The sequence below is a fragment of the Sarcophilus harrisii genome, chromosome 3 (assembly GCF_902635505.1).
Source record: "Sarcophilus harrisii chromosome 3, mSarHar1.11, whole genome shotgun sequence".
Classification (NCBI taxonomy): Eukaryota; Metazoa; Chordata; class Mammalia; order Dasyuromorphia; family Dasyuridae; genus Sarcophilus; species Sarcophilus harrisii.
This window is the reverse complement of record NC_045428.1, coordinates 530,626,655-530,643,546: the sequence shown is the minus strand read 5'-3', so window position 1 is coordinate 530,643,546 and position 16,892 is coordinate 530,626,655. Positions and strand designations below refer to the sequence as shown.

General features: G+C 46.2%; 1 protein-coding gene across 1 annotated transcript; it reads right to left on the bottom strand.

Annotated features, from left to right (window-relative positions):
• Nucleotides 1-1,600: 1,600 nt before the first annotated feature.
• Nucleotides 1,601-9,185, bottom strand: PHOX2A (paired like homeobox 2A). Its single transcript, XM_003764703.2, has 3 exons — nt 8,594-9,185; nt 3,542-3,729; nt 1,601-2,109 (listed from the first exon to the last, which is right to left on the bottom strand). Exons 1-3 carry the CDS (start codon nt 8,817-8,819, stop codon nt 1,639-1,641), a joined length of 885 nt encoding a protein of 294 aa, XP_003764751.1. The 5' UTR covers nt 8,820-9,185; the 3' UTR covers nt 1,601-1,638.
• Nucleotides 9,186-16,892: the final 7,707 nt, after the last annotated feature.

Here is a 16,892-nt window from a genome sequence, read left to right as displayed (position 1 = left end):
CTGATATGAATTGTGGGGTAATCATTAAAAGTAGGACCTCTGACACCCCCCCACCCCCCACCCCTCCAGCCTGGATCTAACTCTGGGACAAGGACAGTTTGGGCCTATCCTACCTTTTTGATAAAATCCTTCAGGCTGGGATTTGGAGGGCTATCCCTATGGCAAGACTGTATTTCTAAGTCTGGAAAGGCCAATGATCTGCCTAAATAGACCTTTTAATAAAGAACCAGCTGATTGGTGAGGGGAGGAGGCTTCTGATATCCCCTCCCCACCCCCCCCAACAGGTGGTACAGGCTGCCTCCTAGCTCCCTTATGGGTAGGGTTCGAAGCTTACCTTTGCTCCTATATCTCTCCTTCCAGTTCTCTTAGGGCCACTTGAAATGGCTTCAATAAATTAATTTTATTTGGATTGAGCAGATTTGATCTCAATAAATTACAGATAAGTTTTAGAAAGAAAAACAAAAGTTGGAAGAAAATAAAGAGGAAATAATTTTGCCCTTCCCTGGTCTTTAGGAATCCTGGTCTGGGGCAACAGTCACCCCTCCTCCCTACCCTTGGCCTGACCCATGAATGGTTCTGGGAAATAAGAGCAAAGAGTCCAGACTGTTGTGCTCCTTACAAGTTGTGTGACCATGGGCAACCCGCTTTCCCTCTCTGAGCCTCAGTTTCCTTCTCTGTAAAATGAACAAGTTTATATTACACGATCTTTAAAGTCCCTTTTAGCTTTAGGTCCAGTTCTCTAAAAGAGAGTCAAGACCTGATATGGGCAGCAGCCCTTTCCACAGCTGGGTAGTCTTGGCCCTAGTGGTGGAAGAGCCACTGGATCCATCTTGCCAGCTCCAGAGCCCAGGAAGGAGACTAGCTGTGGTTGATGGCTCCCTCCCACAGTACCGCCTCAAATGTCGTACCTCAGGCTGGTTTAAGAAGCTTCCCAAGAGACTTGTGGAGGGGATGGTGAAGGGGAATGGGGAGGGGACACAGAACATTTAGAAGGAGTCCCCAGAAGTGGGCAGTCTCCTGTTTCTCCAGGAAAGGGCATGTCCAAACATAATGGGTCCTTAGGCTAGGGATTCGAAGGAAAGTGGTATCTCTGGCTGTCACTGATAGCCGAGGTCCTGATGGTGGGCCTCGGTCATCCAGAGAGAAACATCTTTGGCCATGGCAGTGCCCAGAGTGGGAGGGGGCGCCTCGGAGAGGGTGGCCTCCAGCCATGGAGCATCTCGGCTTGGGACGTGGTCCTGGGAGAAAGGGGGCATTTCTGGGGATTGGCACATTGAGAGAAGGGTCATCTCTGGCTATGGCAAGATCATCCTCACAAGGTTGGGATTGGGGGGGGGGGTTCTCAGAGAAAAAGAGACAGCTGTCAGGGCAGAGTAGGGGAGTGGGCTAGCTCTCACTCCAGAAGTTCAGGAAGGAAGTACCGGGGGGGTAGGGGTGGGTAGAGATGGGGTCTCTGGCAGTGACGGGGCTCAAGAGAGGGAAGGAACATCTTGGTGGAGTGAAGAGCAATGTCTCTGGCCATGGCAGGATCCCCAGGAGGGAAGGCAGTGACTGCCTGCCCCTGTCTGAGAGGGAGAGGAAACGGGAGCGTCTTAGCTGTGCAGCTCCAAGGAGGGGGGGCAGGGGCAAGGGAAACAGTTAGAAGAGGTTGGCTTTGAGGGCAGCAGTGGCTGAGGCCGAGGTCGGGGCTTTCCGGTGGAAGGAGGAGAGGACGCCCGAGAAGGGACCAGGCCCTGGCTCTGCAGGCTGCCAGGCCTTGAGCAACTCAGCAGGGCTAGGTGCCCCAGGGCCGCCACCTCCGCCCCCTGGCCCACCAGCCCACAGAGGCCCTTTGAGAGGGGCAGGGGCTGGGGCTGGGGGTAGGCCGGGGCTGGGGCTGAGGCTGAGGCTGAGGCTGGGGCTGGGGCTGGCTAGGCCACCGGGGCCAGGCAGGGAGGCCGTGCTGTCTGGTGTTGGGCTGCAGTTGGATTCCTTGGACTCATCATCCTCGGAGGAAGATCGGGTCTCCCCCTTCTTGGTGCCTGGAGGGCCTGCCCCTCCCCCAGCACCTTTGGCACTGGCTGCCCGCTCCTGCTTCCGAAACTTAGCCCTTCGATTCTGGAACCAGACCTGGAGAGGAGAGAAGACATGAAGGAAAGATGGACTAAAGACGAATTTCCATTTGACCAGTGGGGGCTGCTAGGCAGGGGTCTAAAGATCCTTTTTCACTGCAAAGATTTTGGGGTAGGAACGAGGAGGAGTCTGGTTTTGCTCAACCAGAAGATGGATGGGATGAAACTTTTGGACCATTGCATCTATCTTTCTCTTCTCATCTTGTCTGTCTCTCACTCCTGTCTCCTTCCTTCTAGTCTCCTAGCAAAGTTAGCCTCTGGTGCTATTAGCTCTTGGGAAAGGAGTAAACATTTATCAAATACCTACTATGTGCCACTTTGTTGAATGCTTTACAAATAATATTTCATTTGTAAATATAAGTAGTAGCTAGAGAAAGCATTTAGTCATATAGTCAAGATGGAATTGGGTTTCAGCCAAAATAATCTGTCCCTAAATGCGGAGTTTCTAAAGAAGAAACAGAGTCGTGGAGGGAACTTCTCTGGCTTCTTACATCTCTCCTCTGATCTCCAGAGCTGTCTCGTTTTCCCCACTCCCTTTGGTCCCTTTCCTTGTTCTAGTCCTCGGCCTTTCATTCCCTTTTTTCCATGTCTCCTTCGCACTGAAGTATCAGTAAACACTAAATTTGGAAATACATAATACATATTTATATGTATGTATATAAAATATACTCTCCCTCATGCCCATTTTCTTTCCTCCTATCTTTCTTTGTCTCATCCTATTTCTCTTTGCCATTGAGACTGCTTCACCTTTTCCCCCCTCTGTTTTCCTCCATTCTCTCTCTCTCTCTGTCTCTCTCTGTCTCTCTGTCTCTCTTTCTCTCTCTCCATCTTCTCCCCTAATCTCTCCGTTCTTTCTCCATCTCTATCACCTATCCTATTAGCTCCATCCCTCTGCATCTCTCTTCATCATTTTCTTCCATTCTCTTTCCCCATCTTCCATCTGGGTTTCTCTGCCCCTCTCCCTTTCCTCCATCTCTCCTTTCTCTCGCTCCTCTCTGTCTCCCTCCCTGTTGTCCCATTTCCCTTCCCATTCTCTGCCAGCCTTCCTAGCTCTTTCCCCCACTTTCTCAAAACTCTTGATCTTCTTTACTCTCCTTCCCTTGTAATCTTTCCCATTTCCTTGTTGGAGCCCTTCGACTCAGCGCACCTCCGCCATCCACCCCGTCCAGTCAGCAAAGTGCCACCTGGTTCCAGGGTGCTCGCCCCTGACCGTTGTCTAATCTATATTCAGATGAGTTCGCATTCTGGTCCCTGCTAGCCCGGGAGGGGCAGGAAGGGAGTAGGTAGGTATTGATGGGGAGTCACTCACCTTAGGAGGATGCTACGGTGACCGGGCCCCTCCCTGTCTCCTTCTAGTCCCGGCCCCAGCTCCCGGCCCGGGCTCGGCGCCCTCCCCTCCTCCGCCCATTTGGCCGCTGGGTTTCCCTCACCTGCACTCGAGCCTCAGTGAGGTCGATCTTGAGGGCCAGCTCCTCCCGGGTATAGATATCGGGATAGTGGGTTTCTGCAAACACTCGCTCCAGTTCCTTGAGCTGGGAGCTTGTGAAAGTCGTGCGGATCCGACGCTGCTTGCGCTTCTCGCTTAGCCCCGACGGGTCCGAGAAAAACTTGTACGGCACTGAAGGAGACACGGGGAGGGAGAGACAGACAGATGAGAGATACAGAGAAAAGAGAGAAGGAGACTCGGAGGCCCGGGAAACATGCGGATTGGGAGAGAGATGGGGTGGAGGAGAGATTCGGAGATGGGGAACGCCAGAGAAAAACGGAGACGGGAGAGACGCAAAAATGCGATCAAGGGAAAAGGCAGGAGAGAGATGCGGAAAGGGGAGAGAAACAAATAGGACAAATGGAAACTGAAAAATAGAGATAGAGAAATTGGGAGAAAAGCCATATGGAAAAGATGAGAAGAGAGAAGGGAGATCATAGAGAGGTGATATAGGTAGAAATACGCACAGAGAGAAGAGACTAGAAGACTTAGGGAAAGATGTGAGTCACGGTGAAAAAGAAGGGAGGGACGAGAATGAGAGACAGATATGAGATGGAACATGGAGAGAGGTGAAGGGAGAGATACAAAGGGAATCAGAGAGAAGAGACAGAAAAATAGAGATGGAGAGGGGGAGAAAAGATATGGAGAAGATGAGAAGAGAGGAAGGGAGAGATAGAAAAAGGAGGAAAAGAAATGGAAGGAAAGGGAAGAAGCAAAGTGGCGGAGTAAGAAGAGGTGCAAAAAGAGGGAGACAGGAAGAATGGAAAGAGACATTTATAGACAAGAGACATGGAGAGATGGGGCAAAAGAGACAAATGATGTGAGATAGTGATGAGAAGAGAGATGGGGAAAGATAAAGATGGGAGCCATGGAAAAACAGAAAAGACAGATGGGGAAGGAGAAAAGAAATGTAGGAAATAGGGAAGAAAAAAAAAACAAAGATGGGGATATATGGAGAAAATACAAGGAGAAATAGATGGTAGTTACAAAAATACACAAGGTACAGGGAATGAGGGAAAGCAGAGACAGAGTTGGAAACAAGAGAGATGAGATGAAACACAAAGATGAAGGATATTCATCCAGTGATGGAAAGAGGAAAGAGAAAGAGAAGAGAGAAACCAGAAAAGACAGAGAAAGAGACATTTATGAGGAGACAGAAAAGAAACAGAAGGGTAGGGAGAGGGGACACAAGCATAGAGAGAAGAAAAAAGCACAGAAAGGGAAGAGAGGAGAGATACAAACATGGAGAGAGATGGAGATGTAAAAGACAAAAAGGGAGAAATAAAAGACATGAAGAAATGGAAATGGAAAGGAAAGAGACCCGGAGATATGGAGAGTAAGGAAAGGAGAGACACAGATGGGAGAGAAGAGAAATGGCAAGTGAAAAAGATATGGAAAAATGTAGAGATAAAATGACAGAGAAGAAGAAAAACAGGTTTAAGAGATTTGGAGATTAGGAAGAGACATAGAGAAATAAAGAGAAGAAGACACAGAGAGATGGAACCAGGAGACAGACATGAAGAAAAGGAAAAAGAGTAAATAGAAAGATGAAAGAAATCGGGAGAAAGAGAAAATTGAACAGAAAGAGATATACAATAAATAGGGACAGAGATAAAGTGATGTGGAGACAGAGGAGAGAGACAAGGTTATATGAGGCCAGAGGAGAGAGATGGAGATATGGGTATTGAGGCAAGAGATACATATGAAAAGACAGAAAAATATATAGAAAAGAGAGAAAAATGGACAGATGGGACTAAAAAAGAGATGGAGAAAAAGGAAAAGGGGAGAGAAGAGATATGAAACAAAGAGTCCCAAAAAGGTAGAGGAAGAGGAGAGACAAGATTAGTGATGAGGAGATAAGACAGGCAGGGAGAGAGAATAAGGGAAGTTGGAAAGAGAAAGGAACAGGAGACAGAAGGAAAATGATTGAGAGGAAAAAGTTGCAAAGAGAAATGCATATGGGAGAAAGAAGAGAGCAGAGAACAAAAATACTTGGAGATCATGAAAGAGAAGAAACATGGAAAGATAAGGAGAGACAATGAAGAAAGACAGGAAAATGGGAGAGATATTGAAAATATCTGGGAAGAAGAGAGACAGAGATAGGGAGACAAATGAGTAAAGAAAAATGGAAAAATAATGAGAGAAACAGATGATGGAAAGAAATTGGCAAAAAAAAAAAAGTACAAAAAGATATGGAGAGATGAAGGAGGAGGGGAAAGATAAGAAATAGAGGTAAAAAAGATGATAGGCATGAGAGAGTTTGAGAGATAGAAAAAAGAAAATCTGGGAGAGGGAAAGGTGAGGAGAAAGTGAGGGAGTGGGGGGGACGAGGACACAGGACAAGCTAAATTCCTGGTTTTTCAACACCCCAGCTCTCTCTTGTATGCATCTCTTCCTGTCTCTTCAACTTTCTCTTCTTTTTTTCCCTCCTATTTCTTTTCTCCCCATCCTTTTTTTCTCTTTTCTCTCTTTTCAAGTTTCCTCATCTTTTCATCTCTCATTCTATTTCTTTTCTGCCTTTCTCCAGTCACAGGCATGGGACGTGGTGTGGTATGAGTGTGTGAGTGTGTGTGTGTGTGTGTGTGTGTGTGTAGCTACAGCACTGGCAGAAGTTGCTCCCCCTCAGAACTAGGGTTCAAGGTGCAGGTTAGGATTCTCCCTCTACCTTTCTCTCTTTCTCACAGTTCCTTCATCCCAGGACCTTTTCCCATTCCCCTCCCTTAACCTCCCAGCTGGGATCTCTCCCTCAGATCTGGCCTGTGTCTTCATCAAGCCCTGCTGCTTCCCCTCACCCCAGCAGCTCACACTGTCCTGCTCCCCATCTCTCCTCTCCAGATCACTTTGCAGCCTCATCCCACAACGGTCTTTCTTGGACTGATTCCAATGACAACAAAAGCCTGGAACCGAGGCAGGAGATGGGCTCTCTAGCTTTTGCTTCTAATTTATTGTGTGACTTTAGGCAAATCCCTTTCCTTCTCTAGGCCTTAGTTTTTGCCCCCTGAAAAAAAAAAAAGGAGGGGATTAAATTGAATGTTCTCTGACATTTTGTTTCTAACATAAGATCTGGTTACTTACATCTCAATTGTCCTTTCCCAACTAGTCCCTGCTTTTCCCCAATAAGGTTTCTTTCCCCCATATTTCCCCCCAACACCCTGGCACCCCCTTAATTCTTCTGACTCATTCCTGTCTCAGTGGCCTTCTTTCCTGTCCTAAATTCCTATCCTTGTCACCTCTGGTCCTTCTCCCCCATGACTCCGTTTTCCTCCACACCCCATCCTCTCCTGATTCTCATTCTTCCACCTGTTTTCTCTGGTCCCCACCATCTAATCCCCTATATTCTCATTCCTTTGACCCTATATCTCCAGCCCTGTTGTCTTCTGTTCTTGTCTTATTTTCCAGTCTCCCTCCTTTCATCCCTCTTTTCCTTCTTGTTCCTATCCACAGCCCAGAGTCTTCACTCCATCCTATTTCGACTGTAGCTTTCTCCAAACTCTCCATGCATCTCAGCTGTCCTTTCCCAACTATTCCCTGCTTTTCCCTAATAAAGTTTCATTCCCCCATCTTGTCCCCCAACACCCTGGTACCCCCTCAGTTTTTCTGACCCATTCTTGTCTCAGTGGTCTTCTCTCCTGCCCTTCTATTCCTTCTCTACCTTTTCATCCCTAATCTTCCTTTTTCTAAGTATCAGGTTTCCCCTCAATTTCTTTAATCATGTCTTCAGAACCTTTCCAACTCTAATGCACCCAGTGTTGTTTGGTCTTAGCATCTCTGTACCAATGAGCCAGTCTCCTGTCTCCATTCCATTCTTCCCCAGTCTTAGGACTTAAACTCTGGTGTCCTGTCCAACCTTACACAAGGATGTTCCCCTTGGTCAGATATCATTTCTCCTATTCCAATAGCACCTCCAGATTCCTCTCCCTATTTCCTATTTACCCCTCCTCACTTTCATGGTCCCCATATTTCTTCCTTTCTCTCTCAATCTCTTTACCTACCTTCATTTTTCCTCTCTTGTCCCCAGTCTTCATATCCTCCTGACATTTCCCTGATCTTTATCTGTGTGCCTGTCTCTCTCCTGGTACCCCCATTTTCTCCTTCAGCACTCTCCTGATTTTCTTTCCTCAATTCCCATATCGTTATTTGTCTCTAGCTGCCTCCAGATCCCCATATTTGTCCTCAGTGCTCTACACTCCACTCTTCCTGGTCTCCACACCACCCCTTTCCCTAATCCCCCCTCTCCTAATATTCTTATCACCTCTGGACATCCTCAGATTTTATGGTTCCCCAAGTCTCCTTGTTCCCATATCACCAGCTTTCCTCCTGGTGCCCTTATTCTACCTCCCGATCTTTTTCTATCTATTGATCTTCTGGTATCAGAGTCCCCCGCATAGTACATGGTCTCCCGTGCACATATCGAATTTGTCCTCATCCTTACCTCCTCATGCAATCCAGTCACTTGATCTGGTTGGTACCCACATCATCTCCCATGTTCTTCTATCCTCATCTCCCCTCACTGGTCCTCATCTCCCCTTCTCTTCACCCTAGCTTCTCATTCTTCCATCCACACCCCTGCTCAGTTTGCTCTAGTCTCCATATCTTTTGGAGAGGTATCCTCCTTATCTTTCCTCCCCCCCAACAATATCTACCTCCCTTCTCCCTGATATTGAGATTTCTCCCTCTCCCTGGTTACCAAGTCTCCATTTTCTGTTCTCCCTTCTTCGCCTCCACCTCCTCTGGTCATTTTCAGGTTTGTTTACCTCTCTTTCTGTCCCGTTCCCATCTCCTTTCGCTGACCACTTGGTATCCAAGATTTCTTTCTGGTCCTTAGGTCTCCATCTGGGTAATTCAGGAATCTCCTGTCCCCATCACCACTCCCTGGTCCCCGTCTCTGCCCCCAGTGTCCTCCCAGGCCATCCGAGGGTCTTGGCCAAGCCCAGGGGCAGGGTCATTGGCCTTGGCGATGTTCCCTTCCCATCCCGGCCCCAGGGCAGCTGCTCACCTGTGGAGTAAGGTGCGGGCTGGTGATCCCGCAGGGCTCCCAGGCCGCAGGGAGGGGAGGCAAGGCCAGGGCAGGCGGGCCCCGCTGCGGCTGCCGCGCTGAAGGCCGGCCGCCCCAGGGGGCTGTACTGGAAGGCGCCCGCCTGGCCGCAAGGGCTGAAGTCGCCGTAGGCGGACTCCATGGCGGCCACACAGGAGTCGTAGGAGTTGAGGTAGGAGTAATCCATGGGCGGGCAGCGCGGGCAGGAGGGCTGCCTGGAGGAGGGGACGCGGGTCAGGAGGGATGGAGGGGAAGTCGGGCAGAGGGACTTGGGATGAGAGGGACACCGGCCGGCAGGCAGAGGGGACAGAGGGAGGAGTCGGAGACCTGGGCTGCCCAGTCCCGTCCCGTCCCGTCTAGCCCAGTCCCACCCGCCCAGTCTTGGCCCCACTGTCCCGCCAGAGCGCAGCGGCCGCACCTTATAACGGGATGGACGGGGCGGGGGCAGGGGCGGGACGGAGGCAGGGGGAGGGACCGGGAGCCGCCCCCAGACCCCCGCCTTTCAGTCCCCCTCCCGGGTCGGGGGCGGGGCCGCTCTCTTCCCTTCCCCCGCTGCCTCCCGTCCTCCTGCGGGGTCTGTGTCTGTGCGTACCTCTTGGGAGATCCCAAGGCCCCCTGCCTTTCTCCCTCTCCCTGCCTCCGTCCCCGCCTCGGTACCCACTGCCGTCGGGGCCGCTCGGTGGCCAGCGCCTGCCTTCCCCGCGTCCCCGCGTTCTCAGGGAGACAGTCCCAGATTTAGCGCAGCGTCGGCTGGAAAGGGGCCGGGAAGAGCGGGGACCCGGGTGGGAAGGTGTATGCCCGGAGGGGGCGTCGTGGCCGGAGACAGACTACGGACCCCTTTCCCGGCCTCTTTTTTTCGGGTTACCTTTCCCCCATCCCCATCCTCACCTACAGCAGCGGGAAAATAAAGACTGTGGGCAGCTGAGCAGCCGGCTTCCACAGAAGGGGGAGTGAGGGGTAACCCTTTTAAGTATTTGGGGATGAGGGAAGAAAGCTTGGGAGAGGGGAGGCGTGCGTGTAGATGGCTGTGTATGGAGAGTGAGGGGGAGAGTACGGAAAGGGGGGCTTTCCGGGCCGCTCAGTCCGGGTTGTGAAGAAGTTAATTCGATTCCAGGCCCTGATAACCGAGTTACTGCATCTGCTGCCCCGCCCCCAACCTCCTCCCCCACCAAGTCCAGGTCTGAGTCAGGGATGAGTGACAGAGACAAAGGGAGAGTGACCCAGAGACAAGAGACAAAGGGATGCCAGAGACAGAGAGACAGAGCAGGAGAGAAAGGGGAGGGGAAGGGAGGAGAGAGAGAGAGAGAGAGAGAGAGAGAGAGAGAGGGTACAAACACACAGAAGAGCCACAGGCACAGAGATATTGACAGAGATCAAGAGAGACAAAGAGACAGAAGGATAGGCTGGGACAGATGAGAGACTCGTTAGAGAAATGCATAGAACACTGGCTGTCTCAGATAGAATTAAGAAAAAGATGCGGAAACAGATCAAGATGGAAACCCCGAGACACTGAGAAGCCCAGACAGAAGCAGAGACATCGGGATCCAGGAACACAAATATGTTTACAGATAGAGATTAGAGCCAGATGAAGGGAGACAGACCCAGGCAGGAAGAACAGGAGACATGGATCTCTGTGCGATCTGCTCTCTGGAAAGAACAGCAGAAAGAATCCAGAGAAATTGGTGAAGAGAGAGAAATCATGAACAAGGAAGGAAGGAAGTTTTGAGGACCCGAGGTTTCTCTCTGTCACACAAAGAGGTACCTGAGGAGAGATCCCCAAATCCTAAACCTGACTCCAGCTCAGCCTGTGGTGTGTGCCTTCCCAGGAATCCCAAAGTCATGCCATGAGCATGTCAAGCAGCCCTCCCCAATCCCAATACAAGGAATATCTTTTATAAGCAAACCATATCTAAGCATTTGCCTTCACCCGTCACATATATGAGACTGTCCTTACAGAATGACAAGTGCTAAGAAAGAGAAAAAATCCTGGGAGATAGATCATAGCCTGTCAGAGCTGGAATAGACTTTAGAAAGCAAAGAATTCAACCCCTATTGAGTCCTTTTAAAATCAGAAAACTGAGGTTTAGAGCAGAACAAGGACTTGTTTGGGAACTCAAGTGAGATGAACTGATTGAAGATCCTGGGGAGGAGCAGACTAGGGCTGGGGGATGGGGCAGGATGCCACCAACAAGAATTTGAAGGACTCTTCAAAGTGAAAGAGGGATAAGGTTTGTTCAACCAGGTCCTGGAGCGTGGAGGAAGGGGTAGAGGTTTACTTAGATTTAAGGGGAAATTTTCCTAATAATTAGAGCTGCTCAAGAGGCTGCCCTTGCAGACAGTAGATCTTCAAGCAGAATCTAGTTGAGACCAAGGAGATGTACCAGTTCAGACATCATTAACTAATAATGACCTCTGAGGCCATGGTAGGCCCAGGATGTCACTGGTAGGTGAGAAGGGCTTCACTTTCTCTGCAACTTAGAGCACTGAAAAGTTAAGTAGAGTGTCTTAAGTTCAAATCCTGCCGGTCTGAGTCAGACACCACATCAAACCCAAGACCTTTTTTTGCCTTTAGGGTCAGATCTCTATCTGTACACTGTGATTCTGTGGCAAGGATTCTTTACTTGGAGTCTAGGCTAAAAATAAATTTCTTTGGGGTCCCTGAACTTGGATGGGAGAAATTAAACATTTTTTTTTTTTTACTAACTTCTAACTGAAATTTAGCATTTCTTTCATTTATGAATTTAAAAAATCGTTTAAGAAAGGATCTATATATTTTACCTGATTGACAGAAATTCATGACATTCAAAAAGAGGTAAAGAAACTCTGGCTTCCTTCAAGTCTCAACCTAAAATACTACCTTGTACAGGGAAACTCCTTCCCTAAATCCCCTTTGATGCTAATGCTTTTCCTCTGTCAATTTTATATATCTATACACATATATGTATATGTGTGTATGTATATATGTTTTCTGTACATGGTTGTTTGTATGTTGTCTCTGCCATTAATTGTTGTCTTTCTTTGCATTCCTAGTGCTTAGCACAGTACTTGGCACATGACAAGTGCTTAATAAAAATTTACTGACTGTTCCATGAAATTTGTGATTTAGTTAAAATCCTTCTCATACTTCCCTTCTCGCTTGGCACCAAAACGTACCAAGTCCCATTCTATAAGAACTCCAAAATTCACAGAAAGGCATTGTGTTATAATGGATATGGTGCTGGATTTTTTGAGGCAGAAAGACCTGGAATTCAAATTCCATCCATCTCTGATACTAGCTGTTTGACCATGGGCAAATTTCTTAACACTAATGATAATATCTACAGCATCTACTCCCTGAGTTTTTTGTAAGGTTTAAATATGATAGTGTATATAAAACACTGTGAGTGTCAGTTATTATCATTACAAAGAGTGTTTCTTCACAATAAATCTTGAGAGAAAGTCAAGGAGGGGATTGTTATACCCATTTTACAGAGAAAGAAACTGAGGTTCAGGTAAGGGAAAGAGCTGGCCCAAGGTTATGAAGGGAGTCAGTGGCAGAGACAAGACTAGAAATTGTATCATCAATTATTCTCAGTTATCACCAGGTTATTACCCTAATTCTCTTGTTTTCTCAAGTAAATTCCTAGGAAAAGCAGTCTTTTCTCAATGTTTACCTGTCTCTTCTCACTTGCTTGTCAACTTCCAACCCCATCACCCATCACTCAATGGAAACTACTTTTTCCAAAATTCTTATTGATCTCAGTGGCCAGATCTGATAGCCTTTCTTCATGCCATTTAACCCTCATTTTTTCTTGGGCATTTGATGCCCATGAGCATACTCTCTTGGCTATTCTCACTTCTGAGCTTTCAGGACCCTGCTTTCTTGGTTCTCCTCTCACCTCTCTGAACTCTCCTCAGTCTCCTTTGCTAGATCACTCTCATGTTCTACCCCCTAACTGTGGGTACACCCCAGAACTCTATTATGAGCCCTCTTTCCTTTCTACATTCTCATCTGGTAACTGCATTAGCTCCGAAGTTCAATTATCGTCACTTTGCTGATAACTCCCAGTCTCATTGTTATCTTCAACTCCTCAGCCTTCCACACTCCACATATCTGCTTAGTTACCAACTCTCATTCTCTCCAATCATATGGTCACTAGCCTAAGTCCAAGCTCTCATCACTTCTCATCTAGGCAATAATCTTCCAATTGGTCCCTCTTGCCTCAAGTCTCTTCCCTGTCTTCAATCATTTTCCACACAGCTGCCAAAATGGTATTCCTTTGTCTGACCATGCCCTCCCCACCCAATAAACGCCAATGGCTCCTTGTAACTCACTGGATCACATACAGAATCCCCCTTTTGGGACATTTAAATTTCTTCACCACCTGTCTGCAAACCATTTTTTGAGATTTATTATGTATTACCCATAAGATCGTTGATCTGGGGTTGAAAGAAACCACAGAGATGTTTCCATAGAGATCATCTTCTTTTACAGATGGGGAAACTGAGGTCAGATGAGACTTAAGTGACTTGCTCAAAGTCAGACAGTAGCAGATGTGAGATCTGAAACCAGGTGTCCCAAAGCCAAATCCTGCCTGCACTTACTCTGTGGTCTAGTGAAGTTGTTCCTGACATATAATATTAAAGATCCCACTTTTGCTCTTTTTCCAAGGCTGTTTGTCCCCTATGCTCAGTATGCACTCCCTCTTTACACCTAGGTCTGGAAATTCCTCCTTGAGATTCAGCTCAGGTTCTACCTCCTACAAGAAGCTTTTCCAGATTGACCAGCTTCTAGTGCTTCTGTCTCTCTTTCTCCCTGTTTCTCCTTTTTTCTCTCTCTCTCTTTCCCTCCATTTCCTCCGACATTTCCCCCAGTCCTGAATTAATTTATTTATTGTATATATACACATTTGTCACATATATTCGGGCAGGCAAAGGAACTTACGTTTTTACTTTTTTATTCCCAGCACCTAGAAAAATGACTGGCACATACTGGGTGCTTAATATATTTTTGCTGACTGTTTAATCATAGCTACCATCAAAATTCACATTTACATAACAATTTAAGGTTCTTGCCTGGAGCACTTTCCCTGGTACAGGGAATCCAACTTGTTTATACCTCAGGGGAGAAAGAAGAGGAGGAGAAGAAGAAGATGAGAAAGCACAGCCCTGGATCCTTCAAGGAGATCAATGTGACTGAGGAGAGCCAGGGAATAAGAGCAGAATTAAGTGCTAAATGATAACTTTCAATCAAGGCGCATAGAAATATAAAACACAGAATGCTAGAATGTGGAGGGACCTTGGTGTAAAGGATAGCATTAGATTTTAGAGCTATAAAGGGATTTTAAAGATCATTGAGTTCAACTTCCTCATTTTAGAGATGAGGAGAATGAGAGGGGGAATGAATTGAAGGAGGTCACAAGTAGCAGGGTTAATGTCCAAACCTAGATGCTCTTACTCCATATCCAGTTCTCATAGAATTGACCACAATCCCAGAGTACTCACAATGAGCCACGATCTCCACTTCTAGCTCATGAACTTCAAGTGTGGATTGTAGCATAGTTTTTTTGGACATGGTTAACATGGCGATTTGGTTTTTTGACTAAACATATTTGTAATGGGTTTTGTTTATTTTCCTCTTTTTATGAGTGGGGAAAGGAGAGATAAGACAGAGAGAGACAAAAAGAGAGCGAGATGAGAGAGAGAGAGAAAGAGACAGAGAGAGAGAGACAGAGAGAGACAGAGAGAGAGAGAGACAGAGACAGAGAGAGAGAGAAACAGAGGGAGAGACAGAGAGAGACAGAGAGAGAGAGAGAAACAGAGAGAGAGAGAGAGACAGACACACACACACACACACACACACACACACAGAGAAAGAGACAGAGAGAGAGAAAGAGAGACAGAGACACACACAGAGAGAAACAGGCAGAGACAGAGAGAGACTGGGAGAGAGAGAGAGACAGACACACACACACACACACACACACACACACAGAGAAAGAGACAGAGAGAGAGAAAGAGAGACAGAGACACACACAGAGAGAAACAGGCAGAGACAGAGAGAGACGGAGAGAGAGAGAGGGAGAGAGAGAAAGAGAGAGAGAGAGAGAGAGAGAGAGAGAGAGAGAGAGAGAGAGAGAGAGAGAAAGGAGGGAGGGAGGGAGGGAGAAAGAATTCAGAACTGAAAATAAAATGAAGTTGAATAAAAAAATGAATATTTTTTTTCCACCATGACATATGACCTTCAAGTACATAGATCATAGAATGTCAGAGCCTTAACAGTCTTAGAACATACATCATGTCAGAGCTGGGAGGGGACTTAGAACAAAGAATGTCAGAGCTGGGAGAATCTTTAGAACACAGAATGGCAAAGTTGGGAGGGCTCTTAAAACGCAGACTGTCAGAGCTGGGAAAGCCCTTAGAACGCAGAATATCAGAGCTGGGAAGGGCCTTCGAACACAGAATGTAAAGACTGGGAGGGACTTAGAATACAAAATATAAAATGTGAGGAGGAAGGGACCTTAGAGACTACTATCTTATCTAAATGCAATTCAATCCCAGTAAGAAGGAAGGTGTTGCTCAAGTTCATGAAGTTAGTATTTGCAGCACTCACTTCAAACAAAATGAAGCTATATAGAAAAAAAATTAGAAAGAGGAAATAGAAGGTAGTTCAAGAAAGAGATCCCAAACCTGGCACAATGACATGATATAGAATTGATGGGGATAGTTCATTTAGATTGACAGGACGGAGAGTTGGAGAGGACCTTAAAAGCCACAGAATACAACCCCCTCATTTTACGGTTAACTTGGGTTTCTTGCCTAGCCCCAGTATTTGCATGCCCCCTTTCTAATTGGTAGGGAAAAAGATGATGCAAAGCTGCATGTCTGCAAGTTGGAGACAAGGCATAAGAGCCTGAGCCATTCATTCATTTCTTCATGGGAAAGATACACTCTTGGGCTGCAGAGTATTTGGAACCACAAGTGTGTCTCTCTTTGATTAATGTTCCAGATTTGGCTGGAAACCTGGGTCACACACAGATGAGAAAACTGATGCTGAGAGAGGTGAAGGGGCTTGCCCAAGGTCATAGAGGTGGTAAGTGTCAGGGCTTGGTACCAAGATCCTCTGACTTAAGATTCAAGGCTTCTTTCTTCTGTACTTTACTTCCTCTGGAGAGCTCTGGAGAGAATCTGTTGGGACTTTTTCTTCCAAAAGTAGGGAAGCTAATAATGTTTTAACTCATCTTAATGACAACTTAATTCTTTAAAAGTAGAGAAACAATAAGGGGAAATTCTTGATCTAATTCTCATCAACAAGGAAGAATTGGTTGCTTAGATGGAAGTGATGGGAAAATCTGGAATAAATGACCATTTCCTATTAAAATTTGTGATAGAGGAGGAAGCTGAGGATTGTCCAACATGTATTCTAGATTTTGAAAGAACAGAGATCAAAGGGCTGGGAGGAGAAACAGGGAGGATTCTTTGGCCAAAAACTTTACAGAGAAAGTTAGTCTAGGAGGGAAGGGTAGCTCTCAAGAATGAAATTCTGAAGAAACAAAGAAAAATAATTCTGATGAAGGGAAAAAAGGTGAGTTTCTAAAGAGAGACGTGAATGCACAGGGAACTCACCAATCAATTTACTTACATTCTAAAAAGATACAATCAAACGATGGAAGTTAATAAGTATGAATAGAAAAATATAACACAGTACTATAAAAATGTTAGGAGTGCTAAAGCTCGGTGAGTTGAGGGTGGAAAGGAAAGGTAAGCATCCAAAAAAGTATTTCTTTTTGTATAAATATGTATGTATATATCGGATTTAACAGATATTTCTATCATGTTTAACCTATATTGGAGTGCTTGCCATCTAGGAGAGGGGGGTGAGAGAAAAGGGGAAAAATTAGAACACAAGGTTTTGCAAGGAGTAAAGTTGAATAATTGTCCACACATATGTTTTGAAAAATAAAAACCTTTAATAAAGGAAAAAAATAAAGTTATTTTGGCCTCAAAGAAAGAAATATAAGCTATCAAAAGTCATATGCTCTAAATTGCTAATAAGAAAAATACAAATTTAACCAAATTTAAAGTAAATTAAATCAAATTAAACAACTAAACTCACATCCACAGACTGGCAAAAAATGATAAAAAAATTTAAAAAGGAAAATAATTATTGGTAAGATTTTAGGAAAACTTAATATATTGTTGATAAATCTGTGAATTGGACCAGCCATTATGGAAAGCAATTTGGAACTATACTCTAAAAATAATCTGTATCCCCTTTGAC